General features: G+C 43.9%; 1 protein-coding gene across 1 annotated transcript; it reads left to right on the top strand.

Annotated features, from left to right (window-relative positions):
* Positions 1-919: 919 nt before the first annotated feature.
* CDC5L (cell division cycle 5 like) lies at positions 920-21961 on the top strand. The gene is made up of 16 exons (XM_078878183.1): positions 920-1075; positions 2280-2383; positions 2921-3082; positions 3659-3786; positions 4921-5020; positions 6152-6370; positions 6769-6913; positions 7359-7547; positions 8243-8391; positions 9257-9455; positions 10457-10621; positions 11785-11865; positions 12662-12898; positions 13660-13857; positions 16612-16824; positions 19496-21961. The coding sequence occupies exons 1-16, from the start codon at positions 1031-1033 to the stop codon at positions 19619-19621; spliced, it is 2460 nt and encodes an 819-aa protein (XP_078734309.1). The 5' UTR covers positions 920-1030; the 3' UTR covers positions 19622-21961.
* The last annotated feature ends 451 nt before the right edge of the window (positions 21962-22412 follow it).

Genomic DNA, 22412 nt, shown 5'->3' on the forward strand with positions numbered 1-22412 from the left:
CTCGGGGAGTAGGCGACGTTTTCTTCCATAGCTCTGCGCTCTGCGCGATCAAATGTATCGATGAGACGAAGGTTGATGATCAGAATCTTTCTTTAGACGGAAGGAATCCGATGAGCTATGAAGCTCTTTGCTGTCTACAGATGTCCGGCTCAGCAATCAGACGAAGGTCAAGTCCATGACGCGTGCCGCGTGGGACCAGAGTAGATTAGTTCTGGTTCACACGAATTGCAATTAGGGCACGAATGTTGACTTTATGGTGCCAGAACGAGACCAGCAGCACAGAAAGCAGTCGGAAGGAGACGGCGAACAGGAAAATGCAGTACACACACGAGACGGATTGTATGCACAGTACACAAGAAAATCACAGGGCCAAGTGTCTCGTTTCATAAACCCAGTTACAAACGAGGCAGCCGATGCCACGGGGTGACCGTACAGAAGTCACCAACAGTACAAACGAGACGGACAATTAAGAAGAGGCAGTACACGCGACACCGACAATGCCGACGAGACGGTGCTGACAATGAGTCGGTAGAGAGAGGAGGGAGCTATGGAGAAGGCGACGGTGCAGACGAAACAAGAATAGACGGTGTAGAGTGGGCAGTACAGAGACGACAGCCAGAGGAGACGGCAGAGAGGGTACCGGGTCGAGACAGGCAGAGGCAGAGGATGAGCACCCAAATCGTCGAACCTCGAGCGCCGCTTTCCCGCGTAATTTCCGTGACCTCTGACCCCGTGACGTACGCACGATGATATTTAAATTTGTAACAAAACGACTTTAAATGTTGGATTTTTTTTATTACTCGCTTTAGTAGTAAGGTGTTAATGGCGATAGACTTCGCGTTGTAATGCGTTTACTAATTTTGAAACGCTATTTGTTTAACTTTATCTCTTTCCATCACGCCCCCTGCAGAGTGTCCCAGTGCGTGTGGCGGTCGTGTGGTCGCCTCGTCGAGTTGCATATCGCGATTTTTCACCCATTTACTCATTAACTTACACATCCCGACGGGTGCAGAGTTAAACAACAGCAACCATGCCTCGCATTATGATTAAAGGTGGCGTTTGGAGAAACACCGAGGTAAACTTTAATGTTTTTATTCGCATTCTTTACCCCGCGGCCTAGCAAGCAGCAACTAGTCCCAACGCGCAGCCAGTAGCGTTAACACGTTTACAAATGAAACTTCGTGTTTTTAATTATAGTTTAAACTCATTCTCGTTATATTATTCGCACTGATTAACAGTCGTCATGTGGCCACCGCTATGGATGGTCTTAATGTTGAATATGGATTGATCGGGGCTAATAATGATGCTGGATAGGATGCGTTGTGTGTTTTGTGCTTGGAATAGGAACGTGGAATTTCCGCCTCTGGATCAGGGCTGTGAACAGAGATAAGCGTGGCCCCACGTTTAACTTGTATCTCCTGCTGTCTAATTCTGTAGTTAATTGCACACTTACAATGCTACGTACAGCATAGTAGAAACGCACTGTGGATACATTTAACTAAATTTATGTAATAATCTGTTCTGACAATGTCAGTTCGTGGATTGGAGACGGCCATGCATATAACAAGTTGTTTTAGGCAATGGTGTTACGTGGTGGGCAGTAGAGCACAGTAACATTGTTGTACTGTACTGTGCTGTTCTACGCTTCAATGTCTATGCTCCCCACGTTGATCAATAATCAGTGTGGTGAAGTGCGGTCAAATAATCCTCACGGCGTGGATCGGCCCTCATCCAGCATTGGTTTGATGAAAGGGCTTTATATTTGTGCAGATTTTGTTGACATTGCAGCTCCTTTGGTGAAGCTGCAGTGCTTAAATGCTTAAATACGTTGTGAGTTAATATCCAGCCCGATTGTCATGAATTGGATCATCAAGACAGAATCTGAATCTTTATTTCGACTGGGGAATCCAACGTATCGTTCAGTGGATTGATAAATTGTTCTCTGTCTTAAGAACATGACAGCCAGACTACCATTGAAGTACCCACACGAGCTTAGGTAATTTCTTTAGTTCACATCGGGTATCAACGTTTTTGAGAACTGAGGATGTAATTATGGGGCACACACTCTATAAAGTTGTGGCAGCCAGCAAGGTAACGTTTTTGCCCTTTACTCGTGCTGCAATGACTTTGAACAATGCACATAGTTTTCCTCTGTGATTATTGTTGACGAATATGGCTTTCCGTATCGAAACTACATACTGCTGCTGATTTTCTTAACTTATGGTAACATAAACACTGCTGTCCATGATCAACAAAATTGCTGTGTTATTCCGTTGTAGGATGAAATCCTCAAAGCGGCTGTTATGAAATATGGGAAAAACCAATGGTCACGAATTGCATCCCTGCTGCATCGAAAATCAGCCAAGCAGTGCAAGGCACGATGGTGAGTTGCCCTCTCTCATTCCGTTTGTGGACTGAGAAGGCTTTTTTTACTGTCAGTGGTTGCAGTCCAGGGATAATCCTTGTTTATCCCTTCCTTCTGATACCTTAACACCTCGCTTTCTGCATGTTTAACATTACTGAACCTTTGTTGAGCTGTTAAAATTAGGCTTGTGAAAAAATGAAATTCGCAGCGCTTTGGCAGTCTACTGCCTAAGGCCTCTCCACACCGTGTTTTTTGCTATTCACATTTAAATCACTTTCATCATTTGAACCACAAATCGATTATGTATGTGTCACTGTTGAACATATAGTGATTGCAGGGTTTCAATGAACCAATTGTATACAACAAATATAATTCATAATGTATCTGTTGATACACAATGAATTGATGCATATATCGTGAGAATACACATTTGAGTTGAATCTATTCATTGATACATCCCAACAATAATACACATCATAATCTGAATTGAGCACGTAGACCGGTTTGACCATTCTCACATGCTGATCTTTGTGTGGCTCTTTGCTCCTCGTGCAGGTTCGAGTGGCTGGACCCCAGCATCAAGAAGACAGAGTGGTCGAGAGAGGAGGAAGAGAAGCTCCTGCATTTGGCAAAGCTCATGCCGACACAGTGGCGAACCATCGCACCCATCGTGGGCCGGACTGCTGCACAGTGCTTGGAGCACTACGAGTACCTCCTGTAAGCATTGCAGCATGAGCCAGCCCTCGAAGGCACTGCCCCAACCTCTGTGTGACCATCACAATCACCTTGTCTGCATGTTTGTGTATGCGTGTGTACTTGCGGCCTAGTGGTAGTGCCGCCGCTGCGCCGCCACTGTAGCACAGTGTGGATCACAAATCGTGAATCTACCAGTCATCAGTTAACCCTTCGCACTTGAGTCTTTCCCGTGACCTATCAGTGAGCCTTTGACAGGGCATGTGGCCCCGAATTGTACCTAGCCTGGCATAAGTGTTTAGTGATGTCACTTGGTGGCAAATGTCGGCTGTTGTTAGCGTAGTGATAAGGAATATAAACCCGGAAACCTGAGATTTTCGCCTTAGTTATAATCAGTGACGAGTAATATCAGAACTGGTCCTGGGCCTCCACTAGGCCTTGAATGAGTACCTAGCGGAGTCTAAATATCAGCACTGGCCACACCACCCTCTCCTGCGCCATGCCGGACTTAATAGGTGCTCACTAACAGCACCGCTCAATCAATCTGTAGGCTACATGGAAAAATCTCTCTCTTTGTGCGTGTGTGTGTGAACTGCACAGGGACAAGGCAGCACAGAAAGACAATGAGGAGGAGCAAGGAGATGACCCTCGTAAGCTGAAGCCTGGAGAGATTGACCCAAATCCAGAGACCAAACCGGCACGACCTGACCCAGTGGACATGGATGAAGGTGAGGAACACAACTCATTGTCCACCCATAGCTTAATGCAAAACTACGTGCCTCACTGGCATGTGGTGAAGTCTTAATATACGACCTTTCATGAAAGGCCCGGTAAAGTCATGGATGTTGAAAAGAATGATAGTTATATAGGTGTGGGACTTGAGTTTAGTGAGTTTCGTTGACTGCCAAAATTGTTCAGATACTTAGATGGGTGTAAGGCTTAGTCGTTCGTTTATTTCGGAATCTGCTTGTCCTGGGGAGAGTCGCGGCGGCAGCATTTTTGAGTAGGGCGGTCCAGACCTCCCTTTCGCTGGCGACAGACTCTAGCGCTTCCTGGGGAATTCCCAGGCGTTCCCAGTCCAGCTGAGCGACATCGTCCCGCCAGCGTATCCTGGGCCGGCCCCGGGGTCTTCTCCTAGTTCATTAAAACCTATTCATTTGATTTTATTATTCAAGTTTGTGGACATGGAAGTTTTTATGAAAGAGACTCCTGGTCTCAATGGGCCATTCCCTGTTCTTCAATAAAGGTAATCTTCTATATTTTTAACAATAACGAAAGTAATTGTTTGCAAAAGCTATTTTATGCAAAAGCAGTAATTAACTAGATTTGGAGCTTTCGTGACTGCAGGAGTAACTTTTTGGTTATTTTGGTAAAGTCATGGAGAAAGAAAATAATTATTTAATTTACTTTCTTTCTACGTGACTTTATCGAAAGAACCAAAAAGTAAAAGCAGTAATGTTTTTTTTCTTAGAATTACAGGAGCTCTATGCTTAGCTTTTAGAATTTTTAAATGGAGTGTTCATTGAGTTATTCAAGCAGTTATTCAAATATATAAGAAGAGTCCACTTGGGCAGGACACGTTGCTAGAAGGGATGATTGTCATGGTCGAGCCTAATAACAAGTGACACCCAAGAGGGCATCCATTGTCAAGATGGAGCAATTCAATCAGCTCTTGTGCAGGTGCTTGGTGGAGTGTTACATCACAGGACCGTGAGAAATGGCGATGCCTTGGGGGGGAGGCTCATGACACTGATGACTTTAAATTAACCAGCCTTGACAAAAAGTACTGTTGGTAGCCTGCTACATTTTGTGCAATAACAGTTGAAGAATTTGCTAATGTTGTTTTTCTTGTGCACCACCAGATGAGCTGGAGATGCTGTCCGAAGCGCGTGCCCGACTTGCCAACACGCAGGGCAAGAAGGCAAAGCGTAAGGCCCGAGAGAAGCAGCTTGAGGAGGCCAGGTTCGTGAGAGACGGCTCTTACATGGTGGCAGTAGTTGCCGCAGTAGGGGGCACAGGTGGTGCATCTGTCATTCATCTTTGTCAGTCAACCCATGGCACCTGGGTCTGTCCCGTAACCTCCAGCCAGCGAGCGTTCGACACGTAACGTGACCTTGAAGTGCACATATCCTGGCACAAGCGCCGTGGTGATGTCCCAGCCACTAGTGGCAAATGGCGTTTTTTGTTGTTACGTGGCATGATCTGAGGCACACACCCTCGAGGTGGCTTAACTTTCCTTACACTTAACATGCAGCACTTCAATTGAGCACTTAGCAGAGGTTATTGAACTAACCCTAGTCACTATCAAAAGTCACTCTCTCACCGTTAAAATGTGTTTGGTGGTCCAGTAGTATAATGTTACACATCTTTATTGTGGGGGCAACTGCCTTCATAGGATAGCCACTCTGAATTTGACATCATTGAGTAGTACTATAAACAATTAAATTACAAAATCTAAAAACTTGCATGCTCATGTACCATTGGTGGGGCTATGATTAATGGGCCGGTGATGGGCTCGTGCTAGAGGCTGATTGGCTGGTTGCTTCGTCTTGGTTAGGTTGTGCTACGTCACGTTACAGTTTTCCTCTCCCCCCCCCCCCCCCTTCTCAGGCTTGACGTTTACTGCATTACCACTTGTGTGCTATTGAATTCGGGTCAAATGCAAACATCCACAGAATATTACTAATGGGTGCATATTTAGAAGGCACAGTTCACTTCAAACGATTTGTATGGATGTTGAATTTCTTTCGCACCATACGTAGCCAATCGTGCTAAGCGGATGTGCGATTTTATGAGTTGCCAAGATTGGCAGTTGCAATTTGATTCAATAATATATTAACTTTTAGTTGTATCTTTACCTTGACAGTTTTGTTTGCTCGTTGAGCCTAAACGTTATCCAGCATTTAACTTGTTTAAAATTAAACTAATGGATTCTTTACCCACACTGTTTGATGCATGTATTGTGAATGTAGTCATCGATTTTTATTCATAAATCGGTGCATCGTTATAAACCTAGTCTTTTGCACATTGCTTGTGAAGTTTCTTGCTGATGCGATGAGTTTTGCTTTGCCCCGCCCTGCGCGTGGCCCACAGGCGCCTCGCCGCGCTGCAGAAGAGGCGGGAGCTGCGTGCTGCCGGGATCGATATTCAGAAGAAGCGCAAGAAGAAGCGCGGGGTTGACTACAATGCTGAGATTCCGTTCGAGAAGAAGCCGGCGCCAGGTTTCTTCGACACGTCCGAGGAAAACTACCAGATGCTCGAGCCAGACTTCAAGCGCTTGCGGCAGCAGCACCTGGACGGAGAGCTGCGCAAGTGGGTTGCTGCATATGCATGTAAACGGTTAAGCCCAAGTGTTCTATGATTCTACCGATCAGACAATGAGGTTGTGCAAGTAAAATAATAATAATGGTAAGGGTGCAACCCTATAATCGGTTGCTCATGCTACTGCTGGCAAAAGGGCCTCAACTAGATGGAGCTCTAGATGGCCCTTCTTAAGCGGGTTTTGAAAGTGAGGATTTAGAAATTGTGATTTAATATTGTTTATTTTTGTTTATTACAAAAGGCTGGTTTTAATTTCATATACTAGGTGAAAGGTTTTTGTGCATTAAATGCTTTTGGACATGAGGGGGCAGCCTTGACCACCGATAAAAATAATATTACATTACCCTCATATACTTGTACCGAATTCCGATGCACATCCCTCTATCTAGTGACAAGGAGGAGCGTGAGAGGCGCAAGGACAAGCAGCGTCTGAAAAAGAAGAAGGAGTCGGACCTTCCGTCGGCTATCCTGCAGACCTGCCGCGTGTCTGACTTCACCAAGAAGCGCAGCAAGCTCGTCCTTCCAGCCCCCCAGGTGTGTGGCCACAGAGCTTGTGTGCAGTGGCCAGATGTTAACTACCTCACCTGGTAGACAGGAGATCGTAGATCCGACCCCGACACCTGTATATTTGGAATTTGCATGTCTTTCTCCCCGTCGTCGCGTGTATTTTTCTCCTGGTCCTCCCGGTTTTTCCGTTTACATTTAGAATCGTGCGTTTACAGTATTTGGCTGCTATAAATGTCCACATGATAAGCCACTAAGTTGAACTATTATTTGTAGCCAGGTCACTTCTGAAAATGAGCTACATAGCTCAGTGGGCCTTACCTGGAAAAAGAAAAAATAGTTTTAGTTTATTTGGTCAGTTTTTCCCCACCATGTCTTCTTTAACCATTGCTTTGTTACCTATGCGATTGTCACTATCTGATATCATAACGTTATTGTCTTTTGATCTGGTTATTGCTATTGCAATGCTGCTCAGATCTCGGACTCTGAGCTGGAAGAGGTGGTGAAGATCGGGCAGGCGAGTGAGCTCGCGCGCCAGGCTGCCGAGGAGTCCGGCACCAACAACGCCGCGTCCAGCGCTCTTCTGTCCGACTACAGCGTCACGCCGAGCCCTGGCGGCCTACGCACGCCCCGCACCCCCGCCGCACAAGACCGCATCCTGCAGGTGCCCACTCGCACCTAAAACAACAACAAGCACAGCGCCACCTGCATACATACTCTCCAAGTGGTAATTTATTGATGTGGTGTATTTTTTTACGTGGTTTTGAGAATAATAAGTTTAATCTACTGGTCTGTCTGATTATTTGTAAGCACCACTGTTACCACATTCGTGGGGTCACAAAAACATGAAAACACTTCTATTATAATACACATGAAAACACTTCCATCCAGTTAGCTTGTTGTTTCATCATCATAATCAACTGTCCCTAACGTCAGCTCATTTGTGATGATGGGTTCACACCAATGTCCACATGGCTCTCTTTATTTCGCCAGTATTGCTGCTTTACTCTCTCTCAGTCCTTTATCTTCGAGATCGTTTACTGTTGCATCTATCCCCTCCTGGTTTTCTATCTTCCCCGCCCCCTGTTTGCTTCCACTTTCGTATTTGTTAAATCTAATGTTGAATATAACTTTACTTTCCATGACTTTTTATAGAGTAATTTGTTGTGCTTTGTTCTATGCTGTACTATCTCAATTTGTAATAATATTATAGTTACCCTGTATAGAACCATGTCGGCCACGTGGAAGCATCTACGGCAATTATCCTCTTTAAATAAACCATCCTCACGCTATGTTTAAACATAAATGCTTCCATGAACTTTTTTTTCGAATTCCCCTTCCCCCATGTTTTGTGCGCAGGAGGCACAAAACATCATGGCGCTTACGAATGTAGAGACCCCGCTCAAGGGCGGCCTGAACACACCCCTGCACGAGAGCGACTTCAGCAGCGTCACCCCGCAGCGGCAGATCGTCCAGACGCCAAACACTGTGCTTGGAACGCCCTTCAGGTGCTACATCTCCACACGGGGTTCAGAAACATAGGTTCCCTTGACAGTCCTGTATGTAATTGTTTAATTGTTAAAGCCAAATAACAACATCACTGTCTACCAGAGGTCGCAAACGGGTTTTGATTCCTTACCCATACCCGTACCAGGCCGCACCAGGGTCGCAAACGGGTACCCGTACCCGTACCCTACCCGATACCCGGCTACCCGTACCCGGCCGGGTATCGGGTAGGGTGCGGGTATTGGGTACCCGATTGCGACCTCTGGGATGAAGCCATGTTGCAGGCGTGGGTGGGTTGATTCTAGGCACTTGAATTGTGAGAAGAGACAAGACGTTGGGAAATGAGTGACAAACGGTTACTCACCAGTGACTCACGGCCTACCCGTACCCGGCCGCACCAGGGTCGCAAACGGGTACCCGTACCCGTACCCGGCTGGGTACGGGTAGCCGGGTATCGGGTAGGGTACGGGTATCGGGTACCCGATTGCGACCTCTGCTGTCTACTGCCAGGCTAATGCCCCCTTTGCAGGCTGGTCGTGTGTTCACCTCGTGCTGTCAAACGACAACTTCCCTTGGCTAGACTGCTGCAGATCATCTCAAGTTGCATTGCATGAGAGGAGCAGTTTACATTATTACTTGACGATTTCATAGCAAGTGTCTCATCAGCATTGTGAAGTTTTTCTGTATTAAGTGGGACCCAAGGGAGGTTATTTGTGTAGAGTTTTCTAGGCATGGCCGTTATAATTTCATTAATATTGATAATTTGACAAAATACATTCGAATCTCTGGTGTCATATTGGTCAAGTAATGTTTTCTTCCCTTTGACAGTATTTTATATGTTGAGGTTGCGTACTTTGCTATTTTCAGGACTCCATCTCAAAGCGGAGAGGGGCTGACTCCCAGGGGTGGGTTGACCCCCAAGATGGTGACAGCGGGGCCGGTGGGGGCGACGGGCCCAGTGGGCACCGGCCTCACCCCGGGTCGCACTCCCGTGAGGGACAAGCTCAGCATCAACCCTGAGACAGCTGGCCTGGAAGTGGACGACCCGCGCTATGCCAAGCAGATGGTATGCTGTGCACGCTAGGGTTGCCGCCATGTCATTTTTAAATACATCGGGGGTGGGCAACGTGCGGCACCGGAGCCGCATTTGGTGGCTCTCTAAGAACTGCTTCATAACGTTTTGTATTCAGGACAACCGTCTCATAATTGTGGCTCTTGAAATATAGATTTTTTTTTTCACCAGATTAGAAAAAATGGCTCTTATTATTTTAGTTACTGACCCCTGGACCACACGATGTGGTACGATGTCTCACCTTCGATGTCCCGCACCTCTGATTAGCATGGTTGGCTACGTACGGTGCGAAAAAAGTTTGACATACAAATACACGATACCAAGGTTCACAATATGACAATTGAGCTTCAGTGTCCCACATATTTGTAATTGTATTTCGAATTTTGAAAGCACTGCTTTTGGGCTTTGTTGTACGTAAATGTTCTTCAACTGCAGTTCACTTAAAATACACCTATAAATCAAATTATTACAATCTATAAAGCTTATAATGCACAATCGGCCAGTTACACAATAACATATTCAATAATTTTAACTACGAAAATAATGGAGGCATGTTATTGCCATGCCGTCAACTACTCCGGAATCTTTTTTTCAAAGTGCTTATTTTAATGAATACTAGCTATTTATTTTCAACTTTAAATGTTGCATTTATTTAAGAAATATTTCTTGAGGAAATGAAATGTTTCAAGAAGAATAAAATGACCAATGATAACTATATTTTGCAAACTCAACGAGAGGATTACCTTGGATCTTATATCACGTGACGTGTTGTCGTACCATCATACCGCAACAGCCATACTAAATTATTTTGACCTGTCGTTACTGCACCTCTGTGAAAAAAGCTTTATAGCTCAGAGGATTCCTCCAATAAAATAAAATATTGTGATTCTGAAACACCTTTGCCGTCAGCTGCCACTCCCCCAAGCCCTGCAACACTTTTGCCATCCCTACCGTGTAGCACAGCTGCGTCGCTTTGTACCCCGCGCCGAATGCAGGAGCGAGAGATGCAGCTGCAGCTGCGCAAGGGCCTGCAGGGGCTGCCCACGCCGCGCAATGACTTTGAGATCGTGCTGCCCGAGAACGTGGACGGCGACCAGGAGCCCGATGAGGCGCCCGAGAGCTTCGTGGAGGATGCCTCGGATGTGGACTCGCGCAAGCAGGTGCGGGCCACCAGTTTGAATTCAGTCGGCATTTTTAATATTTTCGTCAACGGCCTTAGTCTAGACGACGCTGATGAAAACTTATGTCTGTAGTCGAGTGTTTGTGGATCTCAGTCATTCTCTTAGTCTCGTCAACTAAAGCAGTGATTAAATGTTGGTGTGAGGGGTGCGACATTCCCCCCTTCATTATTATTATTCAGTCAGTCAATTAATCAGTGAAATTGTAAATCTTTGTATGCATGCATATATTTAATTACCATTTGGTCATCTTAAGGGGACTTTTGTTTCTAATATCATTACCAAATTATCTTAATTCATACTAGTTTTGTCTTGTCATAGTCAGGCTTTGGTCTTTGGGTAGTCATCACCATTGTCATGCTTGATGTTATTTGGGCACGTATGGTCATCATTGAAGGAAAACAAATGCGTTGTTGCTGAATATTCTCATCACCAGGTGAATATAGACATATTTTGACACTGGGAGACAGGCCAGCGTGTTCCTGTCACGAGTTCTGTTTAGTGCTGTTATGTCGACCCATTGAAGGCAAGTAGTTACTGCCTTCAAGGATGATGCAGAAGAATAAAACAATTATTGTCGATATATACCTAGAGGCCATGTCACAATGCGCCTCCCTAGCAGTTTCTGTTTGCTGGTTTTTTGACATGCACTTGATACCTTGTTAATGGGAGAAAAAGAAAAACCGACTTTGGGAATTGCTCTCTTACCATCACTGCAGTGAAATATCAAAAGACACTGCAATGACCACAGTGATGCCAACAGATTGTACCTGAAATTCACCTCAAATTGTTCATATTCTCAACACCAAAGCTAAAACTCATGCAGAAAGCCTGGAATATGCAGCCTAGATATGTAGCTACAAGGTAAGAGTTGTGTTGTAGTTGCTTCTTTAGTAAGGAGCAATTATTAAAATGTGATTTGTTTGTTGAGTCATTGTGATAAAGACCACCGGCGTGTTGACTAGTGTTTTTTCTCAGGTTAAAACATTTCAGGTGCACAGTTTCTTTTAAAGGTCATCGCTGTCAGCATGCACATGTTTTCTTCTCTGAACTTTCTCAATATCTCGCCTGTGTGCACGAGTCCACTGGCGGTGTGATCACTCCTCGGTTGACGGTCGAGTTGTTGCTTGTTGTTGTGTGTGCAGGCGGTACGGCATGCCGAGCGGGAGCGGGAGCTGAAGCGGCGGCACCAGGCAGTGCAGCGCGACCTGCCACGTCCCACCGAGGTCAGAATGTTGGTTATGTTCAATCAATTAATATAAATGAAGAAAAAAAGTGGTCATGTGCAGTCATTATAATCAGGCGTGGTCAAACCACTTTTGAATGATCTTTCTTTGCTTTCGCTTCATGCTCTTGAGATGACATGATCCATCTCTTTCTGCCGACAAGCTGATCTGGTCATTCCTTCTCTGTGATGGTCAATTTCTCGGGCATGTGCTCTGCTTTGGCTGCCATTTCATTACCAGCCTTGTCCAGTGGCCATTATCCTTTTATTTTAGCGTGTTGCCCAAGCCCACTTACTTTCCTTAATGTTCAAAATAATGTTTTGAATTTACTTTTTTTCCATGATTCACGTGTTTCATTTTTTATCATTTAGTGTAATTCCCGGGATGCATTGCTGCATGTAGCATAGCAAACATTCAACTTGGGTTAAATGTTATTTGTCATTGCCCATGCTTCTTATCAATATTTCATAGCGGTAATAAGAACTGGTTGAACACTTATTCAGGCACATTTGTAGGTTAAACCTAAGATTCAAATACCAAATGTAATGATGCTTTGAGTCAATAGCTTGACAGGTGTTAAAGGAGCTAGCATATTTTTTAAACCCAAAGGATTGTGTTATAGGTGTCTTGGGAGGTAGAAGAGGCCCCATTAAATGTTGTTTTGTCTTCCAAATTTCACTCCCTTGCATGCTTTCTGAGTTTTTTTTCCTTGATAAGACTTTTTTTCTCAACGCACTATCATCTGGTTACAAATAAATTCCATGCACGCGTGTTTTGTGTTTGTGCGACGGAGCAGATCAATGAGACGATCCTACGGCCTGTGGGTGTGGACCCGCCGCTGACCGAGCTGCAGCTGGCAGAGGAGATGGTGAAGCAAGAGATGATCCTCATGATGCACTACGACGGACTCTACCACCCTCCTACCGACGATGGCGTCGCACACAAGGGCAAGGGTGGCGCCAACAACGCAGCGCACGTCAGCTTCCTGGAGCAGCATCAGTACGAGCCCATCGATGAAGCTGACCTGCATAAGGTAACTGTCGCTGATGATCTCAGGCTTGAATATTATTACATGGCGTTGACCAGATAGCTCAACGGTCAGAAGAACTTCGTACCGCTGAGATCCTTGGTATGGATATGGGCAGCTGGGGTCATTAAATCTGGTTCTTAAGTGTAGCGAGTTGATGATTTCAGCCCAGTCCCCCATGACTGCACAGAAAAAAACACATTTTGCTAAATTCCAGTTCCGAGAATTAATAAATATCTGACTGTCACACAATCTCTTTTGGGAAAGTTATAAAAAAAGCCCCTTGAAGGATTGTTCACAAGTCTGTGCAATATCTCTATCACGGGCCATTTTCTGACACGGTGGAAACTGGATTCTTATTCTAATGTCATGACGCAATACCACAATTGGATAATTCAGGAAAAAAGATCCGGAGTTATTCATAGTTTGTGTCACTATTACATCTGTCTGGGTGAAGCTGCAGTTAGAACGCAGGTTAAAATTATGGTCAGAGGCCAGCTCCATAGTCGATCAAATTCATTTCACTTTGTGAGAAGTCTCTGGTTGTCCTGTGCAGAAAATGGCCACTTACCAAACATCTTTAAATGTAACATATGATGTAATTTGCCCCACAGTACTTCCTAGTTTTATTACGTGGTCTGCCGGACAAAACTAGTTGAAGGACCCTGCACGAGCGGATCATGATCATTGCCATCTTCATCGTCACATGCATTGAAATGAACACCCAGCACAGGGAGTCCTTTTAACTCGCTCGCCTCTCTGCACAGGCACGTGAGCTGCTGGCACAGGAAATGGAGGTGGTGAAGCAGGGCATGGGTCACGGGGACCTATCTCTGGAGGCCTACAACCAGGTGTGGGAGGAGTGCTACAGCCAGGTGCTCTACCTGCCATCCCAGGGCCGCTACACACGTGCCAACCTCGCCAGCAAGAAGGACCGCATCGAGTCCCTGGAGAAGAAGTTGGAGGTAAGAGCGGCACGGCTAAAACGCCACAGTGCTCACAGCCCCCCCCCCCCCCTTTCTTTCTGGTGTCCCCACAGCACAACAGCTGTGCGTAGCTGCTCACCTAAACTTAGAGATGGGACGATTAGTCAATAAAATCTAGCAATTGACGAAATATAATCGGCCGATTTTTTTTTTTGCCGAACACTCGCTGTTAAAAATGGAGGCTGCCTCATCCTGGCTCCTGAAGGCCGGAAGCCGCCCCCTAAAAGCCACGCCTAGTTTGACGCAGCTGCTGGAAAAAACTGAGCATGTTTGGAATTTGCACTCAAGATGTGCCACAAAATGTTAACATCCCCACTGGGGGGCAGTGCAGTCACTGATATGTTTTTTTTGCCGTCAGAAGTCCCTTTTATGGAACTTGAACTCGTGAATTTATGCCCAGAGACCAACAATGAGTTTAGCTTTTAAATGTCTTGTGTTTTAAGTTGAAAGTAATAATGCAGATAATTTATGTTATTGAAATGTAGATAACAATGAAAATAGAAGTAAGTTAGTTAATGCAAACTAACAGCTATGACGTCAGATGCATGGACACTGACAAAGGAATATAACAAAATCTGAAAAATTCCCGAAGAAGAGAAGCATGTTCGAAATTATGCTGAGAGACAGAAAGTGAAACACGTGGATCACAGAACAACTGAACCTCATGACGGCACCCCGGGGTACCATAGTACCCCGGCTCTAGCACAATGTCCGTGATGCAGTCATGTTTAGTCTGTTGATGGTCGGCGATGCGGCAATCGACTCGTCTCGACGAGCTGTACATGATGCACCACTACAGTGCGTACGAGCGTTCAGGGTTTCAGCGCAATCGTCCTCGCTGCGTTTCGACATTGATGTTGGATTGATTGGTACCCCAGTCGCGGAATTAAGTACACCCCTGGAAAAAATAGTGTCCCAGAAATAAAGTATTTAATTGCCTTGGCCATTTTGTATTATTTGGTACCCCGGAGTACTGCCATAAGGATCAAATGTATATCAGTGACTATCTGCTGTCAAGAAAAGGCAGTGCTGGATATATCACCAGGGAAGATGGCCGATAGAAAAGACTACATGATGAAGATGATGAAAATGTATTGCATTTGTTTCTGTGAAATCGCGTAATTAATATTAATGTTTTTGAGAATTAGTTTTTAATATGTGCTTATAATGTAAAGAAGTAATAATCTTGGTTAAATGCAATTACTATTTTCATTATTCAAATGAATACACTAATGCTGCCAAGATGAGTGTGGGAAAGTCAAACATGTTTTGAATTATACTTTTTTCAAAAGGATAGTGGTAAAGTGTAAGGCCGTGGTTGGAATTTCCCATTTCTTGGTTATCCATTGCTTGTGAGATTTATCATTTAGAATGCGTATGTTTTCTCAGAGTGTGCATTTTACGTCCTGGAAAATTAGCAGTTTGGCCATGGACTGAATGTCATCTCAGGAAATTGCGACCGTATGTTTATTAAACGTTTGGGTTTTATCAAGAAATTATATTTGGTATGTCCAGCACTCCCACAGATGAACTTGAAATATTTCAGATATTTTTCATCTTAGAAATTTCTACAAACAACGTTCAAAGAGAACTACCCCTTAGTTCACAGGGTAAAACGCGCAAAGAATTTTGATTGTGGTCGGGAAGATGCTTCTTTTTATAAATCAAAACCTTCCGAGGGGAAATATTTTACCCTATTTTGTCATGGGCATTTCGGAAAAAAATATTCCATTGTGTAACCAGAATATGATTGGAATGTTCATGTTTATTTATCCTCATGCCTTTGCATATTTCAGTAATGATATAACCATACTAATTCCCATTGTATATTCCACAGTGGATTATACATACAAAGTGTTGTATGAATTTGTCGATTCTCTTAACAGCATGGAAATGTACCAGTTGTGTTTCTTTGGGGCATGGTCGTGTAGATTTCAGCACTACTGTGCCAATAATTTACAACTAACGTTTAGTATAAAGTCCTATCTGAACTTCAGAGTTATAATCACAATATGTATTTATACTGGAGGAATTCGATGAACTATAACGCTCTTTTTCTTCATTTTACTTGACCTCAAACGAGTACCTCTTGTGATGTGTCAATATCAGCTTGTGTGTTGTGCGGACCCTAATGTGTGTGCATATTCATCTAAGGGCGGTGCATCTTTTCAGTGTTGTTGTGTTTAATGGCAACAGTGCCATATGCCGGAGTTGGCGATCACGCATAAACAAATGAATGATTGTGGGTCGTAGGACATGCTTATGATTGTAATTGTGACAAGTGTGACATGTGGTTACGCATAGCACAACCCCAGCATCCGTAGCCTCACTCGCTTCAGCACCATCTGACAGTGGCTTAGTCTGCATCTCAAACATGCTGCGTTTCACAATTGCTGACTTGATCAGATGTTGTAAAGCACCGACTATAGCATTGTAGTGTGCCAGCTGGCACACTTGTTATATCGGTTGACTAAAAAATTGGAAAGGTTTAGAGTTCAAATCTCGGTTGGCAGTCAACACAGCTTTTCATACCTGTGGTACGAGAGGCGGATGTCAACAGCAACATGCTAGATGGACTGGCTTGTGTCTTATTTGCTTAGCTTAAGATCATCAATGGAGGATTAGTGCTGCCATTAAATGAATGTGAGCAGCAAGTAAGGCTGCACTTGAAGTGTTTATTTTGCAGAGATAGTAAGGCGTGTTTGTTTTCTCTCTATTGCCTTTACACTGTAGATAAACCGCGCACAGATGACGGCAGAGGCGAAGAAAGCTGCAAAGTTGGAAAAGAAGCTGAAGATCCTGACGGGTGGCTACCAGTCACGCACGATGGCGCTCACCAAGCAGCTGGGAGAGCTGTGGGACCAGGTGGAGCAGGCACACCTGGAGCTGCACACCTTCCAGGAGCTGAAGAAGCACGAGGACATTGCCATTCCCCGGCGCCTCGAGGTGATGATCGCAGGCTAGACCGAGCAAGCGAACGGCGCTGCCTCATTCACGTACAGATACTGTCGCTTGCGCATGCCACCTGGGGAAACGGATATGGGCTTTCCGCCCATCTCGGTTTCTCAGGATTGTCCTCCTTTTGAGGTAGCTGTACTGGGAATCTGTAATTTTTGTCAGACAAATACACAACGACAAATACATTTACCCTCGAGTGGCCCCCTCTTCTGGTATTGTTTTTCTTATCTTTATCTTTTTCCCATATTTGCAGCCTTCTTTGTTAAGTTGTTTTCCATTCGTGTTTTCTAAACCATAGTTTGGCAAGTAACTTCCCTTGTTGATGTGAATAGCCCCTTACTGAGGATGTATCTCCTTGCCTGAATCTTGTTTTGATTTGTGTTTTTTTAAATTCCTGCATTCTTATTGTTGTAGTGATGTTACGTATGTAGTCGATGTTAGAACAATGCTACTTTATAAATCCAGATATCTCACGTGGTTGGTTGGTCTCTATCGTGTAAAATAGTTGGTTCTCTGATCTCTGGGATCAATGTAAATACGTGTAATTTATATATCTAATGCAAATCAACAAATGAGTGTGCCCGAAGGGAAATTTGTTTTTAATCGGCATATTGCCTGCTATCAAATATGGATCGGGATAATGGACACAGACAATAAATATGGAACATGCTGAAAGTAGGCAAATTTTCATGGAGCGATGCATGTTCGGTGTTACACTCAGGGACAGAAAGAGGAAAACATGGATCCGAGAAGAAGCCTAAATTATTAGAGACACAATGTTGACAATTATGAGAAGTGGGATTGGGCAGGATATACTCCAAGAGGGTTCACGTGAGTAATAGATTGACAAGACTAAGTGATAGAATTGTAGACAAAGGGGAGGGAAGTTGTCCCAGAGGACGACCACCACAGAGATGGAGCAATGAACCCAGCCCCTGTGCAGGAGCAACATTCATTGTAGCAGCGCAGGAGAGTACGGGGATGGCAACAAGGTGGCGAGGAGACTTTTACCCAGCAATGGGAAGGTTGATGATGACAATCAGATTATTACATAGTCCAAATGAATTGATACCATTATTGTATTGTCATCTTTGTGGAACCATATTTGACACTAGTTTAGGTACTGTGGAAATTGCAAATTCATATTTGTGATTCAATATTACCACGTGGGTTTTCTTTAAAAAAAAAGAAGTGCTAAACATGTGATCATTTGGTCACACACGGGGGTGAAAGGGGTTAAAATATGTTCACTAACTGATATAGTTGCCTGCACTATTAGTTTCTGAATCACTGCCAATAAATGACTCAATCTGCGATATGAAATTTGATCAAGATGGTAGAGATGATTAATGAAGTAGCAGCCCCATTTTATTCCAGATATTTACTTTTGCAGTTTGACAGAGCTATTGAGTCGTGTCTCAGATTGCAAGCTCTTACCTGCGGACAGAGTGTCTGTAAACTGGAAAGGCAGGATTTTGGTTAGCCCAAGGTTGCTTCGATCAGGTGGCTGAACCTTCTGTTTTGTTTATTTTTAGACAAGAACATGCAACCTTACACTTAATCCAGTGAAATGTATTGCTGTACAACGCAAGCTTGAAAGAATTATGTTTCTTTATATATTCAGCTGGTAAAGCACACCAGTCTGACATGTGCCTAAAACACTTGCGTGTGTTTTGTTACGTAAAGTCAAGCACGTGCCACACTTCTTTCACCAAGTCTCCTGGTTAGTGTAGTGACTGACTTGACTGTTTTCCACAGCAGTGATGTCAGTCATTGATTTATGTGGAAGGTTACGTGACATCACGTTTATTGACAGGTCCGTTAAGAAAACATGTTCAACCCGCATTAGTGCAGCACTTGGGGTCACTTGATGTGGTATTGTTCCAGCAACACAGGGGCAGCAATTCACACTTCACTTACGGACGAAGAGAAACACGCGACTTGGCTCTCATTAACTCTACATTGCTTTGAAGTTAACTGAAGCAACAAACCTTGAAATAAATGGTATTATGTAAATACTGTAGTCTTACTGCAAAAGCATTACAAAGGCAAATGACATTTGTTGGACTGAATGCCATATTGTGGTTGCTGGGAATGTCCGCTTATTACGTAATTAGGACTATATTTGTTAGTGGGCACATGCGCATATTTAGCGTGATGTAACGGAACATGTCGCATGATTGTGTGTTGGCCGCAGTAGTTTGCATATGTTTTAAGTATTTTCATTCACTGCGTATTTGTAGCTGGCTAGGTGGCGCTGGGGTTAGAGTCGGCGATACATGATTGGAAGGTTGCGAGTTGAACTCCTGGTCGAGAGAAGACTCAGCCTTGCAACCTCTCAGGGTTGATGATCAAACTGGCATCACTCTGAGAAATCAGCAGTGGCCCTACAGATTGTTATTCCGTTGGCTATAGGGATGTGGAATTACCACCAACTGGCTCAAATCTACAAAGCAGTTCTAAGCACCATCTTATTTTGAGAGTTGGTAAGCAGATTGATTCGGTTTATTTTTTTTACTTAAACTGGTCATTTGTGCACAGATTAGCATAGTTTCGTACCAGGAGGCATGTTAACTTGAACAAACTGTTTACACAAAGCAGGTTGTTTGCTTGTATAAACTCGGTTGATGTTTGGGGTGGTTGTGTGGTGGTGGTGCAGGCGCTGCGTGAGGATGTCGGCAGACAGGTGGAGCGTGAGAAGGAGCTGCAGAACCGTTTTGCAGAGCTCATGCTCGAGAAGGAGACGCTGGTGTCCAAAGAGACTACAAACGAAAATGATAATTAATCTCACAACCCTCTAACCCCAACCCCGCACACTAATACTTTCCCACTCCCCGTGCATCCGTGTTTAACAACAGCTCGGCTATTTCCTGCCTTTAAAACGCAACCACAAAAACCCTCTGGTAACATTAAAACAACATTAACGCTTCCGTAATTATATTCATACAATCTAAACATGTTCAAATATTGAATTAAGTTTCCCTGTGAAGCTTCGCATGTTGTGTAAACAAGTCCTGTATAGGCTGTGCATCTTTTTCGTTTTTACTTAATCTTTGCAGAACAGTTTTTTCCCTTCTTCATGTAGCTTATATGTAAAAGTTTTGATGTAGACTCCATAGTTATGTGATTATGAGCAGAGCCAATATAAATTGTTGGGGGAAATAAAAGTTTTTATTGTTTATTTTGGCTTTTTTTTTACTGTAAAGTAGCTAATTCACATTTAGCAATGAAGTGGCATGGCTTTCATATTACTGTACAATAAAATAGCCTCGCTTGTGCCAATATGGATATATTCACACATTTCCACTGGTCCAATTTATACATGCATTGTAGGCAGTTTTTATTTGGGTTGTGGTCATATAATAATTTCTATGAAGGTGAACACAGTAATCATTGCAACGGTAGTGCAAGAAGCGATTGCAGTCACAGATGTTAGGTCCACATTTGTCAAAGTACACCGTCCCATACTAAGTGTGTGTGTGTGTCCTTGGGTAAAAAAGTATTTGAAAAGTATCTTTATCGGGTGTTATCCAGTGTTGGAGATTTCACGTGGCTTTGGAGGGGGTTAGTTTATAGCAAAAGCACAATTCTCCCAAAATTGTATCTTAATTGTGGCCCGTCTAACATCGGTCCCAACAGTGGTCACTTGTGTGATGTGGTTTTTAAATAAAATGGCAGCAGTAGGCTTATATTTTTGTAAGTTTTGGAAAATCCATTAAAAACGATGTTTAAGACTTCACTTCAATGTGTATTCAGAATAAATACTGAAATATGATTTCAGCAAAGATAACCTTTAACTTTGGGAGTGGCTAAGGTTGTTTTTAATGTCATGGTACAGTATATTTTCAATTATGGTGAACTTATGTTTTTCATTATAACCAACTTCGTTGACGTAGCTTCAGAAATGTACATTTTGACAGTTGTATTGCTTTATTTAAATAGAACAGCATGCCCTACCAGTGTGCATCTATCCCACCTGAGCGTTTAGGGAGTGTGCCAGTGATGGGATGGATCAGAGAAGGCGGCACAGTGCATACGACCGTATCACCCAAGCAACATATCCCTGATCCACTCGCAACATTTCATCAGGATTTATAGAAGTAGCAATGGCTATCTGTCAAACGTTATGAGACCAGCACACATTACATTTGCTTGTGGAAGCATTTTCTTAAAACTGCTAAGTTGTATTTTGTATCCAGAAACCGGAGATGTTTTAATACGAGCGTCAAATATGGCCAAATCGGGAATGCACCCACCCTCGTCAGATCTCGAGAGCGAAGAGCTCGTCTTGAGCTTGGACGGATGGCCGTGCGTCACACGCCTGGGCTGTTACGGGGCTAAACGGTGGCCAGCAGAGGGCAGTGCAGGAACATCTCTGTTGTACTGCACTCCAACGTCTATGCTCACCTCGACCAGGGTCGTAGAGGATGGTCAAACAGCGCCTGTGCCGCGTGGGGAGCTCTCACCCTGCACTGGATTGGCAATCAGGCTGTACATACAGAGGTGATATTTGGGCCAGTTAGTATTTTTTTTTTTACAATGGAGTTCGTGGGGATGTAATGCTTTTCATTCATGAAATAATTGCATTTGTTGATTTGATTTGAATAATCGTGCTCCCACCTTAACCACGCTGCTTACGGCAGCGTTTGCATTGCGTCGGCTGGTAATGTGCATGCATCTCACTGATTGTGCTTCTGTGCGAAAGGAAAGCATGTATCCTCATGCAAATTCTGCAAATTGTCCACGAATATTCTGCGGTATTTATAAAAGCAGAAATTCCCAAGCTGTTCATGCAATCATGTTCACCCTGGGAATTAAAGACGCGCACTCCGTCTCCCATACGGACATTAACACACTGCTAGATAATATGCATTTTCACGCATCCCGTTACCCGCGACGCTTTGTACAAACGTGGCACGTGACATGGTCTCGCCGCTGAATCGTACGCATTGCTGTTCACCGTGCATCACAATGTGTAACTTTTAATATGAAGTCGGGATAAAGTACAGCATATGACTTTGCCCTTGTGGCGCTTGGCAATTTGTTTTGGCGCTGCTTTCACTGACGTGTGATTCGTGTTTGCCGGTGCCGTTATTAAATTGCTATTAAAATCCAGCTTGGCGCATTTGTGGACACTTGTACGTAGTGTAATGTTCTTCGCAGTACTTCAAGTCCAATGAAGTTGGAAGGACGTTATTTGCCGTAACGTGCGCTCTCCAGTGTTGGGAATTACGAGCCCGCACGCGCGTGTCGATGCATGTTCGTGCAACGCGTATCAATATTTAATTCGAATAATCCATTTTAAAGCGCGAAAGTGCGTTGTTACATCATTAAATGGATGGTTTTCTGTATTAAGACAACATTTAATTGGTAATGAGTTAACAAATTGGGTGGTGTTCTGCATCTATACCTTATCTATGTATTTTTTAAAGGATGATGTTTAATGTGTACTGCGTGTACTTAAGTGCACATAATAAGTACACTGCAATTATTTGCCAAATAATGCCACGTCTTTCCAATATTCCATAAAACAAATCCGCCGTAGTACATGTATAAGAATAACAGGTGTCGTCGGC

This window comes from Lampetra fluviatilis, chromosome 50 (assembly GCF_964198595.1).
Source record: "Lampetra fluviatilis chromosome 50, kcLamFluv1.1, whole genome shotgun sequence".
NCBI classification, from domain to species: Eukaryota; Metazoa; Chordata; class Hyperoartia; order Petromyzontiformes; family Petromyzontidae; genus Lampetra; species Lampetra fluviatilis.

Bases quoted from the DNA above. Each gene is read 5' to 3' on its own strand.
- CDC5L (XM_078878183.1), top strand. From the start codon at position 1,031: ATGCCTCGCATTATGATTAAAGGTGGCGTTTGGAGAAACACCGAG. The intron at 11,866-12,661 runs GTCAGAATGTTG...GCGACGGAGCAG, and splicing joins ACCTGCCACGTCCCACCGAG to ATCAATGAGACGATCCTACG. The intron at 16,825-19,495 runs GTGATGATCGCA...GTGGTGGTGCAG, and splicing joins CCATTCCCCGGCGCCTCGAG to GCGCTGCGTGAGGATGTCGG.